Source organism: Narcine bancroftii, chromosome 10 (genome assembly GCF_036971445.1).
Source record: "Narcine bancroftii isolate sNarBan1 chromosome 10, sNarBan1.hap1, whole genome shotgun sequence".
NCBI classification, from domain to species: Eukaryota; Metazoa; Chordata; class Chondrichthyes; order Torpediniformes; family Narcinidae; genus Narcine; species Narcine bancroftii.
Window position 1 is genome coordinate 29,083,990 of NC_091478.1, and position 19,349 is coordinate 29,103,338.

A 19,349-nucleotide genomic window follows, 5' to 3' on the forward strand; every position below is an offset into this window, starting at 1 on the left:
TTGTGTCCTACATTACATATGTGAGATTAACAAGGAGCACTTCTTGGAAGAATGGATGACTGAGGAGGCAGATCTCCCTCTGCCAGATAGGGTTCCTTATCAGGGTGCATCATCCCAGGGTCACCAGGCTGTACAATTTGAGTGAGCATCAGGCAGACAACTGGGACATCTTACAGAAATGACAATAAGAAGTTTATTGCACATCGTATAAAGTAGTGCATCTTAAAAATTTTAACATTTTGGAATAAACATTCCAGAGTCATGTATAACATTATATAAATGCTAATGTCTAATTAATAAAAGTTTATACAATTGGTGCATGTACAAACTTTCACAATAAACTTCTGTTTGTCTTCCAAAACTATGTTCAAGGTATTTACTTGACATTTTCAGTCCTCCTCTGTGCAGATGCTGAAGGGGTGTGGGGGTAGGACCGTAAATGGGGTTGTCCATTGGGGCAGGTGGATGGTAGTGGGAGGAGGCTGAAAGAGGCGGTAGGAGGGTAAAAGCTGGCCGAGGGAGGAAGGAGACTGGAGGGCTAAGGCTGGAGGGCCACACAAGAGTCCAATCCAAAATATCAGCAGACTGAGATTCAGATCCGAACCTCTAACATGATCAGGGACCCTTCAGCATCCTTGGCACACTCTTGCATCCCAATTCCCACACCTGGTGTCCCTTTAGCCAGTCTCGAACCAGTGTCTAGCAGTCTGCATCCAGAAACCCTCGCTGATCCATCATTGTGGTCATCTCTGCTTCTCCTTCTCAAATGGGGGATTGGTCTCCCCGTTTTCTAGTGCCCTGTCCCAGTCCGCTGCTCCCCTGGAGCTTGCAACACTTCGTGGCTACTGTCAATTGTAGGCACCACCATCTTGGTCACAGACCCAGCGGTCGCAGGATTTTAAAATTTAATTACCGTTGGTTCCATTTAAAGCCTGTACGGAGATGTTGGCAGTAAGACCAGGCGGATGGAGCCCGCAGGAGTGCTGTGTTTCTACTCCCTGCTCTCCGCGGGTCCACACCTCTGCAGGCTCCGGGGGAGCAGCGGACTGGGGCAGGGCACTAGAAAACGGGGAGACCACCCCCCATTTGAGAAGGAGAAGGGGAGGAGACCACCGTGGCAGATCAGCGAGGGGTTCTGTGATTGAAGAAGCACACACAGGCTGTAGGCGGCTGGCAACTGCAGTCAAGTTACTTCCACCAGGTGGCACCACTGCTCCTGTTACAGCAACTCTGGCAGCGCAACCACCTTGTAACTAGGAGCTATGGGGTGAGGTTAGACAAACTTGGGTTGTTTTTTCTGGAGTGTTGGAGCTGAGGGGAGAGCATACAGATGTTTATTAAATCTTGAGAGGGCAGTCAGAAACTTTACCCCAGCATAAAAATGTCACACACTTGCAAGTAAGGTGAGAGAGGGAAGTTTAAGGGAGATGTGGAGGGCATGTTTTCATTGCCTAGAGAGTGGTAGGTGCTTGGAACTCAGGATTCTGTCAACACCCTGTGCACAATTAGTATTCATTAATTAAGTATAGGAGCTGAAAACAAATAAAGAGCACTGGAAAAAGTTTGCGGATGACACAAAGGTTGGAGGAGTTGTGGATGGTGCTGAAGGTTGTCAAGGGTTACAAAAGAATACAGCCAGGATGCAGAGTTGGGCGGAAAAGTGGCAGATGGAGTGCATTCTGGAGAAGTTTGAGGTGAAACCTGAGGGCTGAGTATAGGGTTAATGGTCAATTACTTAACAGTGTGGAGAAACAGAGGGACCTTGGGATTCAAATTCATACATCCCTCAAGGTCGCTGCACAGGTTGATAGGATCATTAAGAAAGTTTATGGGATGCTGAGCTTCATTAGTTGGGGGATTAAGTTCATGAGTCGAGAGGTCATGTTGCAACTCTGCAAATCTCTGGTGAGACCACACTTGGAGTATTGTGTTCAATTCTGGTCACCCTGTTACAGGAAGGATGTGGAAGCTATGGAGAGGATGTAGAGGAGATTTACCAGGATGTTACATGAATTGGAAAATAAGTCTAATGAGACAAGGTTAGCAGAGCAAGGACTAAAGAGAAGAGTGAAGGATGAGACTTAATAAGGTCTACAGGATTCTGAAAGGCATAGATAAGGTGGACAGCCAGCACCTTTTCACCAGGATGCGAGTAGCAAACACCAAAGGAGATCTGTACAAAGTGAAGGGAGGGAAGTTTAGGGGAGACATTAGGGGTAAGTTTTAAACAGAGAGTTGTGGGTCCCTGGAATGTGATGGTGGAGGCTGAAACATTAGGAGCATTTAAGAGGCTCTTAGACAGGCACATGGATGACAGAAAAATAGAGGGTTACAAGTTAGGAAGGGTTTAGTATTTTTAGTAGGAATATATAGTTTGGTATAACATCGAGGGCTGAAGGGTCTGTACTTTGCCGTAATGTCCTATCTTCTAACTCAATGAGTAAAGCACCATATATTGAGGCAAAAGGTGTAACCCTTTATTTCAAAAATAAACTTTATTCATAAAAAATATATTTGGTAAATGCAGAAATGCATGGTTTTCTCTATATTCAAAGTGCTATTCAGCCTGTACATTTGTGGAGTTATTGGTTGATAATATTAAAGAGTTTATAGTCATATACAATGTCCAGATGCAAATGTTCAGTCACCCAGCAGGTCAAAGAGGTAGACGCTTCGGAAGGAGCTCTTGTCACCCAGGAACTTGGGCATGTGTTGATCGATGAGGGCAGATTCCTCCTCTTCTTTCTTCTCGAAATGGTGAAAATTTCTCCTGGCTTTTGAGGGAACACAGTAGGTTACAAAAGGAGAAAGGAGCAAGGTCAATGACTGGGAAAGCCTGAGATCAGTGCTGGGACATAACTGGAACATTTGGAGGAAATGCAAATTTCATATGGTACCTCCCCTTCCGAAACAGTTCCTGCTGGAATGCAGCTGGTAGAAGATAAGTTCTGCATGTCTGCCTGACTTGCGTTCTCCCAAGGTTAGGAAACACTGAAATCTTTGTTATTCCTATTTGAATGTCATAATCGCAAACTAATGGCTGTTGGAATTATTGTGTATTATTGCAAATGCACCAGAGTGAACTTGAACTTTAAAGTTGACTTATTTCTAAATCTTGTAAAATAATTTTAAGGTTTACAGTATTTCTTAGTACATGTCTAAAAGGGGGAATGGTTAGCAACGCTGTTACAGCGCCAGCAACCAGGTTTCGAATCTGGTGCTTTCTGTAAGGAGTTTGTACATTCTCCCCATGTGTGCGTGGGTTTCCTCTTAGGGGCTCCAGTTTCTGCCCACCATTCGAAACATACCAGGGTTGTAAATTGAGTGGCATGGACTCGTGGGCAAAAATAGCCTGTTATCGTCCTGTATGTCTAAATTTTTTAAAAATAATTTAAAGAACCACATCAGGAAGTAGGGGTAGGTTAATCAAGGAGTTATCAGGTTACATAGCACAGAAGCAACCCCTTCAGCCCCACTCTCCTATGCTGAGCAACATGGCTGCCTTTGATAGCTCCATTTGCCTGTGTTCAGCCCTTACCCTTCTAAACATTTCCTCTCCATGTTCTTGTCTAAATGATTTTTAAACATTGTAATTGTACCCACTTCCTCTGGTAGCTGTGTAAAAATGTTACCCTCCCCACCCTAAGGAACAACCATCAACACAGACAGTTGGTTACGTTGGAGGAGTGATGACTTTTGGAGGAGAACAGTTGGTGCTGTGATCACCCCCTGCTCCAATTTCCCTGTGTTGTAATGGAGTACCTCTGGTCATCCATTCAGTCAACCAGATGGCCATCCAGCCAGGACTTCCCCATTCCTTTTTTTTTAGACATACAGCATTTTGAAAGGCCTCTGGCCCATGAGCCCATACCACCCAATTAACCTACAACTGTGGTATATTTTGAAGGGCAAGAGAAAATCAGAGCTCCTGGGGAAAACCCACCAACTCCTTACAGACGGCGTGGGATTCGAACCCCCACCCCTGTCCCAGTCGCTGGGCTGGCGCTATAACAGTGTTGCGCTAATCGTTGTGCGAACTGTGCTGCCCTAGGAGAACCACCCTCCACCATTTCTCCACCAGGAGAACCTGTCAAGGCTGCAGCTGAACCATTCCTGCCGTCTAGTGCTCGTGTACTGTCTCACAGACATTCCCTGGTTCCATTCTTATTGCTCTGTTGGAGACACATGACTACTGCGGTCACACATCCCTGTTAGAATAGGCTTGGCCAAATCACATTTTCTGTCTAATGCCTTCAGATTTGGAGTCACAGGGATCTACAGCATTGGCACTGCTGACAATTGATAAACTCCTCATACTAACCCTCCGTGACTCAACTATTTATTTAACAATAATATTTATCATAATATATGTATATAAAGCATTTGTCTGTATGTGTGTTATGTCTGTATGTGTTCTATGTGGACTGGAGAACACTGTTTCTTCAGGTACTTGTACAATTGGATGATAAATAAACTTGAACTTGAAGCTTCTTACTGGAGCAGGCCCATGTAACTGGAAACTGTTCCTATCCATGTTCCTAATTCAACGAGAGAATCTGCAGATGTTGGGGTCGAATGCAGCCCCCAAACATGCTGGAGAAACTCAGCAGGTCATGTAGCATCCATAGGAAATTGGTTCCCCGTTACTTCCCAAAGATGCTACATGACCTACTGTATTTCTCTGCCACAGTCGTGTACTGCACTATCCATGTTCCTGTCCAAATGTCCTTTGAATGTAACAACTGTATCCGATTTAACCCTAGCAGCTCTTTCCACACACCCATCACCCTCTGTATCCCTCAGGTCATTTTTAAATCTTTCCCTTCTTACCCTCCTGTTTTAGTGACCCCTGGCCTACAGAATAAACTGTGACCATTTACCTGCTCTATGCTGTTCTAAACCTCGACAAGGTCCTCCTCAGCCTCCCATGCTCCAGGGAGAAACCTCCAAGCCTCTCCTCATAACTGAACATCAGTCATGCAAACACCTGTTGAATCCTTTCTGCCCCCCCACCACCCCTAGAACTGCCTCTGTGGTCTCACCAACATTTCTGACAGGTGAAACCTGCTCCTTTATCTCCGCCCATCTCCTGGAGATGGAGATGGGTGGGAGGACACGCTGGCCAAGGGATGTCTGTTGCTTGGAGATTCTGTGTCAGAGTCTGTGGTGAGGAGATGCCCCACCACCCACTCCCTGCAGTAAGATCCCCACTGCCCTCTTTAGCCCTCCCTCCCTCCATTCCTCCCTCCCTCCTCTGTCCCTCACTCCTTCCTTTGGCGGTGAGGATTCCACTGTACCAGGTAAGAGGAACCAGCTGAATTTTCTGCAGACGTACCTTCATTCACGAAGAACTCTGCCAACAGGTAGGATACACGGACTCCCAGGGGACAGTGTGGAGCTTCCAAACTTTCTTTCCAGAAGTAGCGGTTGGCTTCCGGATGCCACTGGGTGCCATAAATCGGATATCGGAATGCTGCAAGGCAGATGAAACTGGCTCAGTCAGGGAACACATGGAGCACGAGTGTCACAGGTGTGTGAGCTATTGACTAGGAGAAGTGTGTCAGGGTGCGTGCCAGTGATTGGCATGAGTGTGCCACATGGGTGTGTCATGATTGGGACAAGCATGTCAGGGTGTGCGCTAGTGATTAGGATGAGTGTGCCACAGGGTGTGCCACTCATTGAGATGAGGCACCATGTGTTGGCAGTACCAGCTGCAGTGCAGTGCCAGTCCCACAGTGGGAACAGGAGTCAGTTCCTCCTGCTCACAGACCACCTGCACATGGTGCTGAACACGACGGCGTCCTGTCTCTGATCACCTCACAGTCCACTTACCGCATGTCCTCAGCACTCTGGACCCATTGCTTGACCCATTCCTATCCCCATTGTGCAAGACTATCTCTACCCCTCACAGCTGATTCCCCCAGGCCACAGACAAATCCTTCAGCTTTATTGCCCCTCACCCCCCCCACTCCCAACTATACCCTAATCCCTCCATCATGGAACTCATATTGTGGTTATGGGGTTCTCCAAAGTATTATCCCAGCGAGCTCTGGAGATCTGCCTGTGTGAGGCCTCACATATCTGGGATGGAGGGGTAGGGGCAGGAAGGACACTTAAGGGTCCAGAACTGATTAACCCTCTTCTTGGCTATCCCTACCTTCGATGTTTTTTTTTTAATTTTTTTTTATTTTTCACACTATAAACCACATTGATCAAGATACATACATTTTCCTTTTCAAATATATAGTGTTGTTTTCCCCCCCCCTCTTCCCATCCCACCCTCCCTACCTCCCCTCCCATTCATTTAAAGTTCAGAATCTAAGATACATTAAACCCGTCAAACAATGTTGTCACTCAATAAAAATAAACAAGAAATTCCACTGAGTCAATTTTTTTCATTCTCTTCTCCTTCTGTCATTTTAGGTGGTAGATGTCCCCGGAGGGTTTTCTCTATTGTGTTTCATGTATGGCTCCCATATTTGTTCAAATATTGTAATATTATTTCTTAAATTATAGGTTATTTTTTCTAATGGAATACATTTATTCATTTCTATATACCATTGTTGTATTCTCAAGTTATCTTCTAATTTCCAGGCTGACATAATACATTTTTTTGCTACAGCTAGGGCTATCATAACAAATCTTTTTTGTGCACCATCCAAATCAAGTCCAAATTCTTTGTTTTTTAAGTTACTTAGGAGGAGATCTCTGGGTTTTTTGGTATATTGCTTTTTGTGATTTTATTTAATATCTGGTTTAGATCTTCCCAAAATATGTTCATTTTCTCACATGTCCAGATTGCATGAATTGTTGTTCCCATTTCCTTTTTACAGCGAAAACATCTGTCAGATACTGTTGGGTCCCATTTATTTAACTTTTGAGGTGTAATATATAGCCTGTGTATCCAGTTATATTGTATCATACGTAACCTCGTATTTATTGTATTTCTCATAGTTCCTGAGCATAACTTCTCCCATGTTTCCTTCTTTATCTTTATGTTTAGATCTTGTTCCCATTTTTGTTTAGTTTTACCATTTGTTTCCTCATTCTCCTTTTCTTGTAGTTTAATATACATGTTTGTTATAAATTTTTTGATTATCATTGTGTCTGTAATCACATATTCAAAATTACTTCCCTCTGGTAACCTCAGACTGCTTCCCAATTTGTCCTTCAAGTAGGATTTCAGTTGGTAGTATGCCAACACTGTATCGTGAGTTATATTATATTTATCCTTCATTTGTTCAAAGGATAATAATTTATTTCCCGAAAAGCAATTTTCTATTCTTTTGATCCCTTTTTTCTCCCATTCTCTAAAGGAAAGGTTATCTATTGTAAAAGGGATTAGCTGATTTTGCGTCAGTATTAGTTTTGGTAACCTACCTTCGATGGTTGAGACGAAGGTGACCCCCTGCCGGTCGGTGTTGGTGGAGATAAGTCTGTAGAATGAGCGCAGCTTCTCGTTTCCTTCAAAGGCCTAAAATTAATGTCCACGTTAGTCCCTCCGTAGAGTGAGCCCAGAGATCATGCAACAACTCATCTCAAGGTATTGGGGATCAGTTAATACACCTCCATGTCACTCAACCCTCCTCGTCTTCTCAACCCATGCACAGCATTCCAACACACCCCATTCCTCACCTTCCTGCCCTTTCCCTGTCTCCTTCCTCTTGCTCTCTCTCCTCTACCATACCACTCCCCTCCCCTCCCACACCACTCCCCTCCCCTCCCACACTTCCCCTCCCCTCCCACACTCTTGCCCTCCCCTCCACAACCCCTCCTCCTTTCCTCTTCCCCTCCCTTCCAACACTCCTTCCCTCCCCCTTGTTCCTTTCCCTCCCACCTTCCTACAATCTCCTCCCCTCCCACCCTATTCCCCTCTCCTCCCACACTCCTGCCCTTCTGTTCCCTTCCTCATTCCCTCCCCCTCCCCTCTTCTCCTCCACTTCCCCCTGCTCCCACCCCTCCTTCCCCATCCCCACCCTCCTTTCCTCCCCTCCCCTCACCCTGCCCTTCCTTGCCATGTCATCTCCCCCTCCCATCTCTCCTCCATGCTCACTCCTGCTGCCTCTCCCCCTCATACCAGACCACCAATCTCCGCACCTTTCCCTCTCTAGCTTTCCCCTTCACTCTCCCCTCCCTCATTCCCACTGTCTGCCCTCACCCTCCCCCTGGCCTGACCCTCTCTCACCTGTAGTGTGAGGCTGTATCTGTGAAAGTTTCCAGTCAGTGGTTTATCCGACAGAACTCTCATCATCTCCGCAGGGAAATCCTTGAACATTTTGCACGATTTTGTTGCTGGAATGTAACGAGATGGGAGTCAGTGGGTGCGGAGGTGGGGGTCAAATCAGGTGGGTGGGGGAGTCTCAGTGAGAGGGTGGGGATTCAGAGTGACAGTCGGTGCTGGGGACTTAGGGTTAGGTTTGGAGATGGGAGGGCCTGTTACTGTGTTCTCCTAAATTACAACAACACGACAGCCACTGCTCTCTCCACAGCCACCCCCAACAAACCCTGGGGGTCAGATGATCTGCTCCTGGCAATTTACCACCTTTCAGTTTCAGCCATTTCTCCAAAAGTACTTTTCACAAGTTCATTTCCTTCAGTTCCTCATTCACTCAATGCCCAACGACCTTCATTCTTTTTGTGTGTTTCTGCATTCTTCAATAAACTTTCTCCTGTCTCAAACTTTAAGGGACCCACTTTAACTGTTCATTTAACAGCTATAGAATTTTATAATTATGCACTGCCTACTCTTTGACCTTCCCATTCTTAGTCAACACCTTTGGTTTCATTTCCAAAGTTGTGCCAGTCCTTGAGCTACTTATTCTTTGAGTGTTAACATGATCTTTTTTAGAACCATAGAACAATATAGCACAGAAAACAGGCCCTTCAGTCCTTCTAGTCTGTGCAAAACTAGTATTCTGTCTAGTCACTCTGACCTGCACCAAGACAGTAGCCCTCCACACCCCTCCCATCCACGTGCCTGTCATAATTTTTCTTAAATATTAAAATTGAGCCTGCATTCACCACTTCAGCTGGCAACTCGTTCCACACTCCCACCACTCTCTGTGTGAAGACGTTCCTACTAATGCTCCCCCTAAACTTTTCCCCTTTCACCCTTAACTCATATCCTCTGGTTTGTATCTCAACTACCCTCAGTGGGAAAAGTATCTACATTTACTCTGTCTACACCCCTCATAATTTTAAATATTCTCTCATTCTTCTATGCTCCAAGGAATGAAGTCCTAACCTGTTTAACATTTCCCTGTAATTCAGTTCCTGAAGTTCCAGCAAATGAGAAAAAACTCTCTTTACAACCCTCAAGAATCAAAGGAATATCTTGTCAGGCCCTTGGGATTTATGTATTATTTGCCTTAAGACAGCAAGCACCTGCTCCTCTTTAATCTGTACAGGTTCCATGACAGTTCTTCTTTGATTTATAGTTTCTTGCAGGCTGGTCACACCCAATGATCACATGGGAGTGTGGAAGACACTGGCAGCTGAAGTGGTGAATGTGGGCTCAATTTTAACATTTAAGAAAAAAATTAAGACAGGTACCTGGATGGGAGGGGTGCAGAGGGCTATTGTCCGGGTGCAGGTCAGTGTGACTAGGCAGAATAATAGTTTGGCACAGATGAGAAGGGCTGAAGGGCCTGTTTTCTGTGCTGTATTGGTCTATGGTTCTAAAAAATCATATTATCACATGACACTGTCCATCCCAATCATGCCCGTTTGTGGTCCCGCCCACTGTGGACAACATCTTGTGTTGATAGGCTCATTCTGAGCGATGCCCCTCCCCAAAGCTATGCCCCTGGTTCCTCTGATGGATGAGTTCCAACATTGGGCTCTCCCTACCGTCGGTAAACACAAGTGGCAGTGCCACATTCTCGCTGTCAGTCCTGCTCAGCAGGTTCTCACCAGCGGTGAGCGTCATCAGTAGCTGGTGACCCAAGCACGTCCCCCAGATTGGGAAGTAGTCACCCTGGTCACAGGCCTGTGGGAGGCAGAGGGGATCATTAGACCCAGGGTAGAATTATGCAACACACACACACACACACACACACACACACACACACACACAAACAGAGACTCTCTGTGTGAAGACGTTCCTACTAATGCTCCCCCTAAACTTTTCCCCTTTCACCCTTAACTCATAACCTCTGGTTTGTATCTCAACTACCCTCAGTGGGAAAAGTATCTACATTTACTCTTGTCTACACCCCTCATAATTTTAAATATTCTCTCATTCTTCTATGCTCCAGGGAATGAAGTCCTAACCAGTTTAACATTTCCCTGTAATTCAGTTCCTGAAGTTCCAGCAAATGAGCAAAAACTCTCTTTACAACCCTCAAGAATCAAAGGAATATCTTGTCAGGCCCTTGGGATTTATGTATTATTTGCCTTAAGACACGAACACTCTCACACACATGCACTCAGGCCAACTGACCTCTTTCGCCAGCCTGTAGAAGATGCCGGCCACCCGGGCGAACTCCGACATCTGCAGATCCACAGCTCCTCCGGGGAGCAGGATCCTGGGAGAGAGATGATGGTCAGTGACATGAAGTACAGGTCCCAGAATGTTGGGATCCATAGTCCCTTCCAGCAGCAATGGAGCCAAACACTGCTGTACCGTGAGGTACCAGACTACAACAGTCCCACAACCAGGGACAGGGTCTCTGGATCTAGCCGGCCCAGTTCAGAGACCAGGCAAGTGGGAGCACCTTCTTGGAGGATAGGCTGGAAGAGGCACACCACCCTCATGCCCCAGATTAAGTGAAGTCCTTATGCTGACACCTTGCCCCGGCAGCCATCATTGCACGCTGCCTGACCTGGCTCTGACGGGTGTGTGAGGAGCTTCTCTGGGTGCGCATGGTGCTGAACCATACACATTGCAGGGTGAGACAAGATGGAAGTCATTGGGCTGAAAGGACACGGCCCTCTACTTGGGCTTAATTGGCAATGACGGGGTGGGGGTGTTTGGATCCTTGAGGGGCTGAGTATGGAGGCGAGGGGATGGAGTTTGGATCCTGAGGGGTGGGTTCAGATTATGGGGGGGGGGGGGGAGTGGAAGGGGGGGGGAGTGGAAGGAGGGGGGCAGTCGACCTCAGGAGGGGAAATGAGTTCCAATCCTAGGGAGGCGGGTTAAAAACACAATGTTGAAGAAACTCAGCTGGTCAAACTGGACTTTATAGAGCAAAGATAAAGATACAGAACCAACATTTTGAGCATGAGGCCTTCATTAAGGTATAAGCAAAATGTCAGCAGGTGCCCGAACAAAATGGAGGGGGGAGAGAGGCAGGGGGAGGAACCCAGTCCTACATGCAAGAGATAATAGGTGGATATGGGGATGGCTCTGTGAATGGAGAGGGAAGGGGGTGGACAGCTGGAGGAAAGGAAGAGAGGGAGAATGGAGAGTAATTAGCAGAAACTGGAGAATGACCAGATGGAAAATCGTGTTGTTCCTCTAATATGTGGGTTGTCATGGTGGGACAGTACATGAAGCCATGGACAGACATGTGAGTGGGGTGCAGAATGGTATGGGGGGTAAGTTTGGATCTCGGTAGTGGAGGGGGAGCACAGGAGATGACTTTGGACCTGGGGACCCTGTTCTACCAACAAGTTGCTTGGAAAGTAGCAGTGTTTTACCACAGGGAAGAAGGACAGGTGTCCTTCAGCAAATCTGTACAGGTTCCATGACAGTACTTCTTTGATTTATAGTTTCTTGCAAGCTGGTCACACCCAATGATCACATGGGAGTGTGGAAGACACTGGCAGCTGAAGTGGTGAATGTGGGCTCAATTTTAACATTTAAGAAAAAATTAAGACAGGTACCTGGATGGGAGGGGTGCAGAGGGCTATTGTCCGGGTGCAGGTCAGTGTGACTAGGCAGAATAATAGTTTGGCACAGATGAGAAGGGCTGAAGGGCCTGTTTTCTGTGCTGTATTGGTCTATGGTTCTAAAAAAAAATCATATTATCACATGACACTGTCCATCCCAATCATGCCCGTTCAGCGCATGGTGCTGAACCATACACATTGCAGGGTGAGACAAGATGGAAGTCATTGGGCTGAAAGGACACGGCCCTCTACTTGGGCTTAATTGGCAATGACGGGGTGGGGGGAGTTTGGATCCTTGAGGGGCTGAGTATGGAGGCGAGGGGATAGAGTTTGGATCCTGAGGGGTGGGTTCAGATTATGGGTGGGGGGGAGTGGAAGGAGGGGGGCAATGGACCTCAGGAGGGGAAATGAGTTCAGGTGGCAACACTGGGGCTCCTAAGGCTTGTCTGATCTCCCCATTTGACGGAGCAGAGTCAGGCACAGCCAGTGATTCTGTGCTGAGATCTGTACAGGATACAAGGACAGCATAGGTGTCCCATATTCAGGATGGAATCCCTGCGGACGTGCGAGACACAGCCCACAGGAATCTAGGAGCACAAGCTTCCTGAGGAGTGAAGAGGATAAAACAAGGGAAAGGAATTGAAGCACAAACACCTACCCGTTTATCGAGTAAAATGTCTTTTCATATTCAGACTCAGTGAGATACAATCTGCAGAAAACAAGACATGGCTTTCAGTCACATCCAATCACATCCTGAACTCAGTCTCCCAAACAAACCCCATCCCAATTTATCCCACTTATCTCCAGCTTTTCAAACAAACTCATCCCAAAACCCAACTGCAAATGAACCCCACCAACCCAATTCCAAACCACCCCTAAAACTTTCCAAACCACATAAACTATTTTGTAATTGCTCCCCTAATACTAGTCTCCAAAACCAGCCCAGTCTCCAACCACAACACTATACTCCTCAGTGCTTTTCAATTCTATCTGACCTCATGGAACATAGAACATTGCAGCACACTATTTGCCCTTCTGGCCACGATGTTGTGCCAACCAATATCAACGTACTCAAAAAAATGACACCTTCTCTACCTTATAACCCTCTATTTTTCTTACTTCCATGTGCTTCCAGTCTTTTAAAATCCTTATTGTTCAGCCACCCCCTGACAAGGCATTCCAAGTCCCTGCACACTCTCTAAAAAACTTACCCCTCATGTCTCCCTTCACTTTTTCAGATGTCCTCTGATGTTTGTTACTTTTACCCTGGGGAAAAGGTGCTGGCTGTCCACCCTATCTTTGCCTCTCATAATCTTGTAGATCTCTATTAAGTCACCTCTCATCCTTCTTCACTGCAAAGAGAAAAGCCCCAGCTATGTTAACCTTGCCTCATAAGATATATTTTCCAATCCTGGTAAATCTTCTCTGCATCCTTTCAATAGCTTGCACATCCTTCCTGTAATAAAGCCACCAGAACTGGATACAATATTCCAAGTATGGTCCAACCAGAGATTTATAGAGCTGCAACATCACCTCACAACTCTACATACCATAAGCCTTCTTAACTACCATGTCAACCTGAGGCAACCTTGAGAGGTCTATGGATTTGGACTCAAGGATTTTCACAGCAGATCTTTATTCAGAGTGATTCATCAATCAGTGGGCAATTTCCATAGTTCCAGTTCAAACCTAAAAGCAAGTCCAACTTTAATCCTGACCTAATTCTCAATCATAACCCTGACTCCAACCAATGTCAATGATCTTTGGAATCTGCCAGTCACCTGCCTTTGTCTGGTGAGTTACACATCTGCCTGCCTGGCCAGTCCCATGTGTCAGCCAGCCCCTCCCTCAGTCCTTCTATCCTAAACTGCTCCTTCTGCACAGCCTCCCTATCTCCCCCCCCCCCCACCCCAGTCCTGAGAAGAGTTTCAGCCAGAAACATCAATTATTCTTTTCTCCCACTGATGCATATCAACCCGCTGAGTTCCTCCAACACATTATATTCAAATTCTAGCATCTGCACACTTCTCTATATCTCCAATGCCTCCTTTCCTAACCACCACCTCATTGTTAACTAACACATTGTGTATAGCAGCCCCAATGCACAGGCATCATGTTGGGACAATCCATTCATTGCTTAACACACATGGTTTCCAAACTGGCCTGGGGGAGATCCTCACTCACTTCTCTCTCTCTATCCTCCATATTATTCCATTACACCTCAGTTCCCTCACAGCCCCATCCTTCCACCTCCCTAACCATCACCTTCGCCTTTATCCTCAACCTCCTTCTCCCTCACCACCCTCCTTCAAAGCCCATCATTTCCTCACTCCTCTTCTTACACTTTCCCATCTCTCTTCACCCTATCCCCATTCCTCACTCCTACAATTCCCAGATGCAAATCCAAAGCAACACCATTTGACCTGACCTTTTCACCTTCTACTTTTTTGCAACTTTTGACCTCTGGCCCCACACCAGTTGAAGACCGGCCCCCGATAGTGGATCACCTGATACCTGATAGCTGTCACCCTGCTGCCGGCTGATTCCAGGTACTTCACATAAGTCGAAGCTACATAAGTCTTGGCCACTTTGGACAGGCCATCCACCGTGTGCTGAGCCAGGATTCCTGTGGGAGGACAAGACAGGCATGCGGATCAGAACCAGGCAACTACTGGTACAAATGCCTGCCCCCAATTACTCTGGTAGATCTAAGGTGAGAGGCTGGGGCTTCCCCTAGGAAAGGCAGAATGGCCCCCAAGAAAGAGCAATACATAGAATGTCCAGCGTGGTGGCCTCATTCTGCTCAAGGATGTGACCAGACCTCAGCTCATTTCCAGCTGAAGGAGAACTTTAATTTTATCACAGGTCTTGGCATGTTTGATGCAGACAAAATGTTTCAGATTAAGAGAAGAGCAAAACCAGGGGCTAGGAAAACTCAATAGCAAAATACTGCAGATACTGGAAATTTGTCAGAAAATGCTGGAAACTCTCAGCAGGCCAGCAAGCACCAGTGGAGAGAGTGCAAACAATGCTGGGGGGCCTCAATGGGTCAGGCAGTGACTGTGGGTAGAAATGGTCACTTGCTTCTTTCAATAACCAGGGATATCTCCCATCAGGCCCTGAGGATGTCTAACTTCATGTTCGCCAAAAGCTCCAATGTCAAGGATGGTAGGTTGACATAGTCGTTAGCGCAATTCCTTTCCAGCACCAGCGATCAGGACTGGAGTTTGAATCCCCCGTTGTCTGTAAGAAGTTTGTATATACTCCCTGTGTCTGCGTGGGTTTTCCCCGGGGGCTCCAGTTTCGCCCCACCATTCAAAACTTACCGGGGGGGGGGGGAGAGGTGTAGGTTAATTGGGTGAAAATTGGGCACCACAGACTCGTGGGCTGAAATGGCCTGTTACAGTTCTGTATGTCTAAATTTTAAAAAATCTCTTTCTTGATCTCAAAATACAGAAGCACTCTCCAAATGATACCCTCTACTACTGTCCATGTTCTCCAAATGATACCCTCTACTACTGTCCATGTTCTCCAAATGATACCCTCTACTACTGTCCATGTTCTCCAAATGATACCCTCTACTACTGTCCATGTTCTCCAAATGATACCCTCTACTACTGTCCATGTTCTCCAAATGATACCCTCTACTACTGTCCATGTTCTCCAAATGATACCCTCTACTACTGTCCATGTTCTCCAAATGATACCCTCTACTACTGTCCATGTTCTCCAAATGATACCCTCTACTACTGTTCATGTTCTCCAAATGATACCCTCTACTACTGTCCATGTTCTCCTCAGTAAATAAACACTGATGTACATCAGCCACTTCCTCTCACTCCAGGTAGTAACTCTCCTTTGTCCATGAGTGGTCCTATCTTCTTAACCATCCTCTTGTTTTTATACAATATAAAATGCCCTGGGATTTTCTTTAATCCTGCTTACCAAGGACATCCCATGGCCCATTCTGACCTTCCTAATGCCCTGCTTGAACTCTTTCCTGCAAGCTTTATACTCCTCCAGGGCCCTGTCTAACATCAGTGTCCTGAACCTGACACATGCCTCCTTTTCCTCCTTGAAGTTCATGACTTCTCCCCATCCCAGGTTTTCTAACCTTGCCATCCTTGTCCTTCCTTCACACTGGACCTTGCCAGCCCCTGCACTTTATTTAGTTGGTCCTGAAACAACTCTCACATGCTAGTTGTGGGCTTACCCAATAACAGCCGCTGCCAATGAACTCCCTTGAGCTCTTGTCGAATTATGTCATCATTTGACCTGCCCAAATGTAGCACTTTTCTACAAGGATCAAGCCTATTGTCTATAACTATCTATCTGGACTTCCTGTGTTTCTCCATGGAGAAAGAATAGTTAACATTTCAGGTTGATGGAGAACTGGAGGAATTCAGCAACCAGAGTAAAGCTATTTCTCCTCTCAGAAATGTATAACCGATTCTCAAAGTTTCACCATTGAGCCCCTTGGCCTGTTTGCACCACTGGATCTGAGTGTATCTGAGACATTTGTCTCAGGAAGTGGCTTTCACTCCAAGAGAATAATTGAACACTGCAGCACAGAAACAGACCATAGGCCTCCATACCTTTCGCATCCATGTACTTGTCCAAATTCTTCTTAAATATTAAAATTAAGCCACATTCACCACTTCATCTTGCAGCTTGTTCCATATTTCCACCACTCTCTGTGGGATGAAGTTCCCCCCTCACATTCCCCCTAAACTTTTCCCCTTTCACCTTCAACCTATGTCCTCCGGTTTGTATCTCATGTACCCTCAGTGGAAAAAGCCGCATCACTTACCTATTATGGGTCGGTCGTTCAGCGTTCTGGTCCTGTGGAAATCGAAGAGAAGAGGGTGAGGTGTGACAGATGGTAGGAAGCAGTTTGATACTGGGTTCTGGATGCACTCGGGAATGTCCATCTTGTTTCCAATCTAAGTTGCTCCAAGGACCCATTGAAAAGACCATATAACATAGGATCTGAAATAGGTCATTCAGCCCATGGAGTCTCCCACCATGGCAAAATCACAAGTAGAGTTAAGCGGCTTTACTCGTGTATATGCCTCTCCCCTACTCCAACCTTAATCTTCATCCCACCGACCCTCTCCCATCCCACTGACCTTCCCTATCACTGCTCAGTTGCACTCCTCGTTGATACTAATTCTCCTTATGAATAACGTCCAGCTGGAGACGGCTCGCAGCCCTCCGCCACCCCGTCCCAACAGATCCCTGAACTCTGCCGTGTGCCGAGGAGTTTCGCCTATAGAGTTCGTTACGTCTCGCTGCCGCAGCGGCTGAACAAGGTTCTCCCACCCAGGGCGTTCGACACACACTACCCACACCACCCGATCCCACTCTGCTACGAGCCCTCTCACTTCGTGTGTCTGTTCATGCCCGCAAACCGTCTCCGAATGCTCAAGATGAATGATCGCGGTGCTCAAGGTGGAGGGTGCTTTAAAACATCCAACACCAAAGGCACTTTCATTTTGCACAACAGTCCGGGGAACTCCGCACGTTAACCCTTGCTGCGCCCTTCACCGCGACTCGACAGCCTCGGGAGGATGTCTCCCGAGCGGAGAGGGTGATGGACGCGGCATCCACCAAACTGACAAATAGCCGTGGTTCACACGAGCATGGAACGCCGCGCACCGAATGAGGTCCTTTGGCCCATCAAACTGTTAACCAATAGTCTACGTGTGTAAATAATGCACTCTTACCGAGTGTGACAGCCCAACACACTAAACTGAGTGTGACAGCCTGGCACAGTATTACTGAGTGTGACAGCCTGGTGCACTGTTACTGAGTGTGACAACCCGGCACACTATTACTAAGTGTGACAGCCTGGCGCACTATTACTGAGCGTGACAGCCTGGCGCACTATTACTGAGTGTGACAGCCTGGCGCACTATTACTGAATGTGACAGCCTGGCGCACTATTACTGAGTGTGACAACTGGATACACTATTACTGATTGTGACAACCCAGCATACTATTACTAAGTGTGACATCCTGATACACTATTACTGAGTGCGATAACCTGGCACACTATTATTGAGTGTGACAGCTGGATACACTATTACTGAGTGTGACAACCCGACACACTATTACTAAGTGTGACATCCTGATACACTATTACTGATTGTGACAACCCAGCATACTAATAAAGTGTGACATCCTGATACACTACTACTGAGTGTGATCACCCAGCACACTATTACTGAGTGTTTCAGCCTGGTGCACTGTTACTGAGTGTGATAACCGGGCACACTATTACTGTGACAGCCTGGCGCACTATTACTGGGTGTGACAGCTGGATACTCTATTACTGATTGTGACAACCCAGCATACTATTACTAAGTGTGACATCCTGATACACTATTACTGAGTGTGATCACCCAGCACACTATTACTGAGTGTTTCAGCCTGGTGCACTGTTACTGAGTGTGATAACCGGGCACACTATTACTGTGACAGCCTGGTGCACTATTACTGGGTGTGACAGCTGGATTCTCTATTACTGATTGTGACAACCCAGCATACTATTACTAAGTGTGACATCCTGATACACTATTACTGAGTGTGATAACCTGGCACACTATTATTGAGTGTGACAGCTGGATACACTATTACTGAGTGTGACAACCCGGCACATGATTACTAAGTGTGACATCCTGATACACTACTACTGAGTGTGATCACCCAGCACACTATTACTGAGTGTTTCAGCCTGGTGCACTGTTACTGAGTGTGATAACCAGGCACACTATTACTGTGAACAGCCTGGTGCACTATTACTGGGTGTGACAGCTGGATACTCTATTACTGATTGTGACAACCCAGCATACTATTACTAAGTGTGACATCCTGATACACTATTACTGAGGGCGATAACCTGGCACACTATTATTGAGTGTGACAGCTGGATACACTATTACTGAGTGTGACAACCCGACACACTATTACTAAGTGTGACATCCTGATACACTATTACTGATTGTGACAACCCAGCATACTAATAAAGTGTGACATCCTGATACACTACTACTGAGTGTGATCACCCAGCACACTATTACTGAGTGTGACAGCCTGGTGCACTGTTACTGAGTGTGATAACCGGGCACACTATTACTGTGACAGCCTGGCGCACTATTACTGGGTGTGACAGCTGGATACTCTATTACTGATTGTGACAACCCAGCATACTATTACTAAGTGTGACATCCTGATACACTATTACTGAGTGTGATAACCTGGCACACTATTATTGAGTGTATCAGCCTGGCACCGTATTAGTGTGAGGGGAGAGTGCACTATCACCGTGTGTGACAGCCCGGCACGCTATTACTGAGGGTGATAATCAGCCACACTATTACCGAGCGCGAGTCAATGCACTGTTACTGAGAGTGAGATACCAGAACACTATTACTGTGTTACAGACCGGCGCCCTCTGATTGTATGAGACCAGTATACAATTACTGAGTTGTTGTGGGCACCACTTTCACCCGCCT

General features: G+C 46.5%; 1 protein-coding gene across 2 annotated transcripts; it reads right to left on the reverse strand.

The window, feature by feature from the left end:
* Positions 1–2,517: 2,517 nt before the first annotated feature.
* On the reverse strand, positions 2,518–17,555 carry LOC138744363 (gamma-glutamyl hydrolase-like). Of its 2 annotated transcripts, none has more exons than XM_069900394.1 (10): positions 17,217–17,555; positions 16,643–16,674; positions 14,347–14,458; positions 12,491–12,541; positions 10,442–10,526; positions 9,913–9,988; positions 8,186–8,292; positions 7,381–7,474; positions 5,336–5,473; positions 2,518–2,774 (listed from the first exon to the last, which is right to left on the reverse strand). In XM_069900394.1, exons 1-10 carry the CDS (start codon positions 17,231–17,233, stop codon positions 2,641–2,643), a joined length of 846 nt encoding a protein of 281 aa, XP_069756495.1. In that variant the 5' UTR covers positions 17,234–17,555; the 3' UTR covers positions 2,518–2,640. The 2 variants fall into 2 exon arrangements, with proteins under 2 accessions (XP_069756495.1, XP_069756494.1); XM_069900393.1 differs by having other exon boundaries at positions 9,850–9,988.
* Between the last annotated feature and the right edge of the window lie 1,794 nt (positions 17,556–19,349).

What these genes read in the sequence shown, in the direction of transcription:
- LOC138744363 (XM_069900393.1), bottom strand. An exon ending in AGCAGGGTGACAGCTATCAG is followed by an intron (nt 12,542 to 14,346) that starts GTATCAGGTGAT and finishes TGTTTTCTGCAG; the next exon opens with ATTGTATCTCACTGAGTCTG. An exon ending in ACATTTTACTCGATAAACGG is followed by an intron (nt 10,527 to 12,490) that starts GTAGGTGTTTGT and finishes TCTCTCTCCCAG; the next exon opens with GATCCTGCTCCCCGGAGGAG.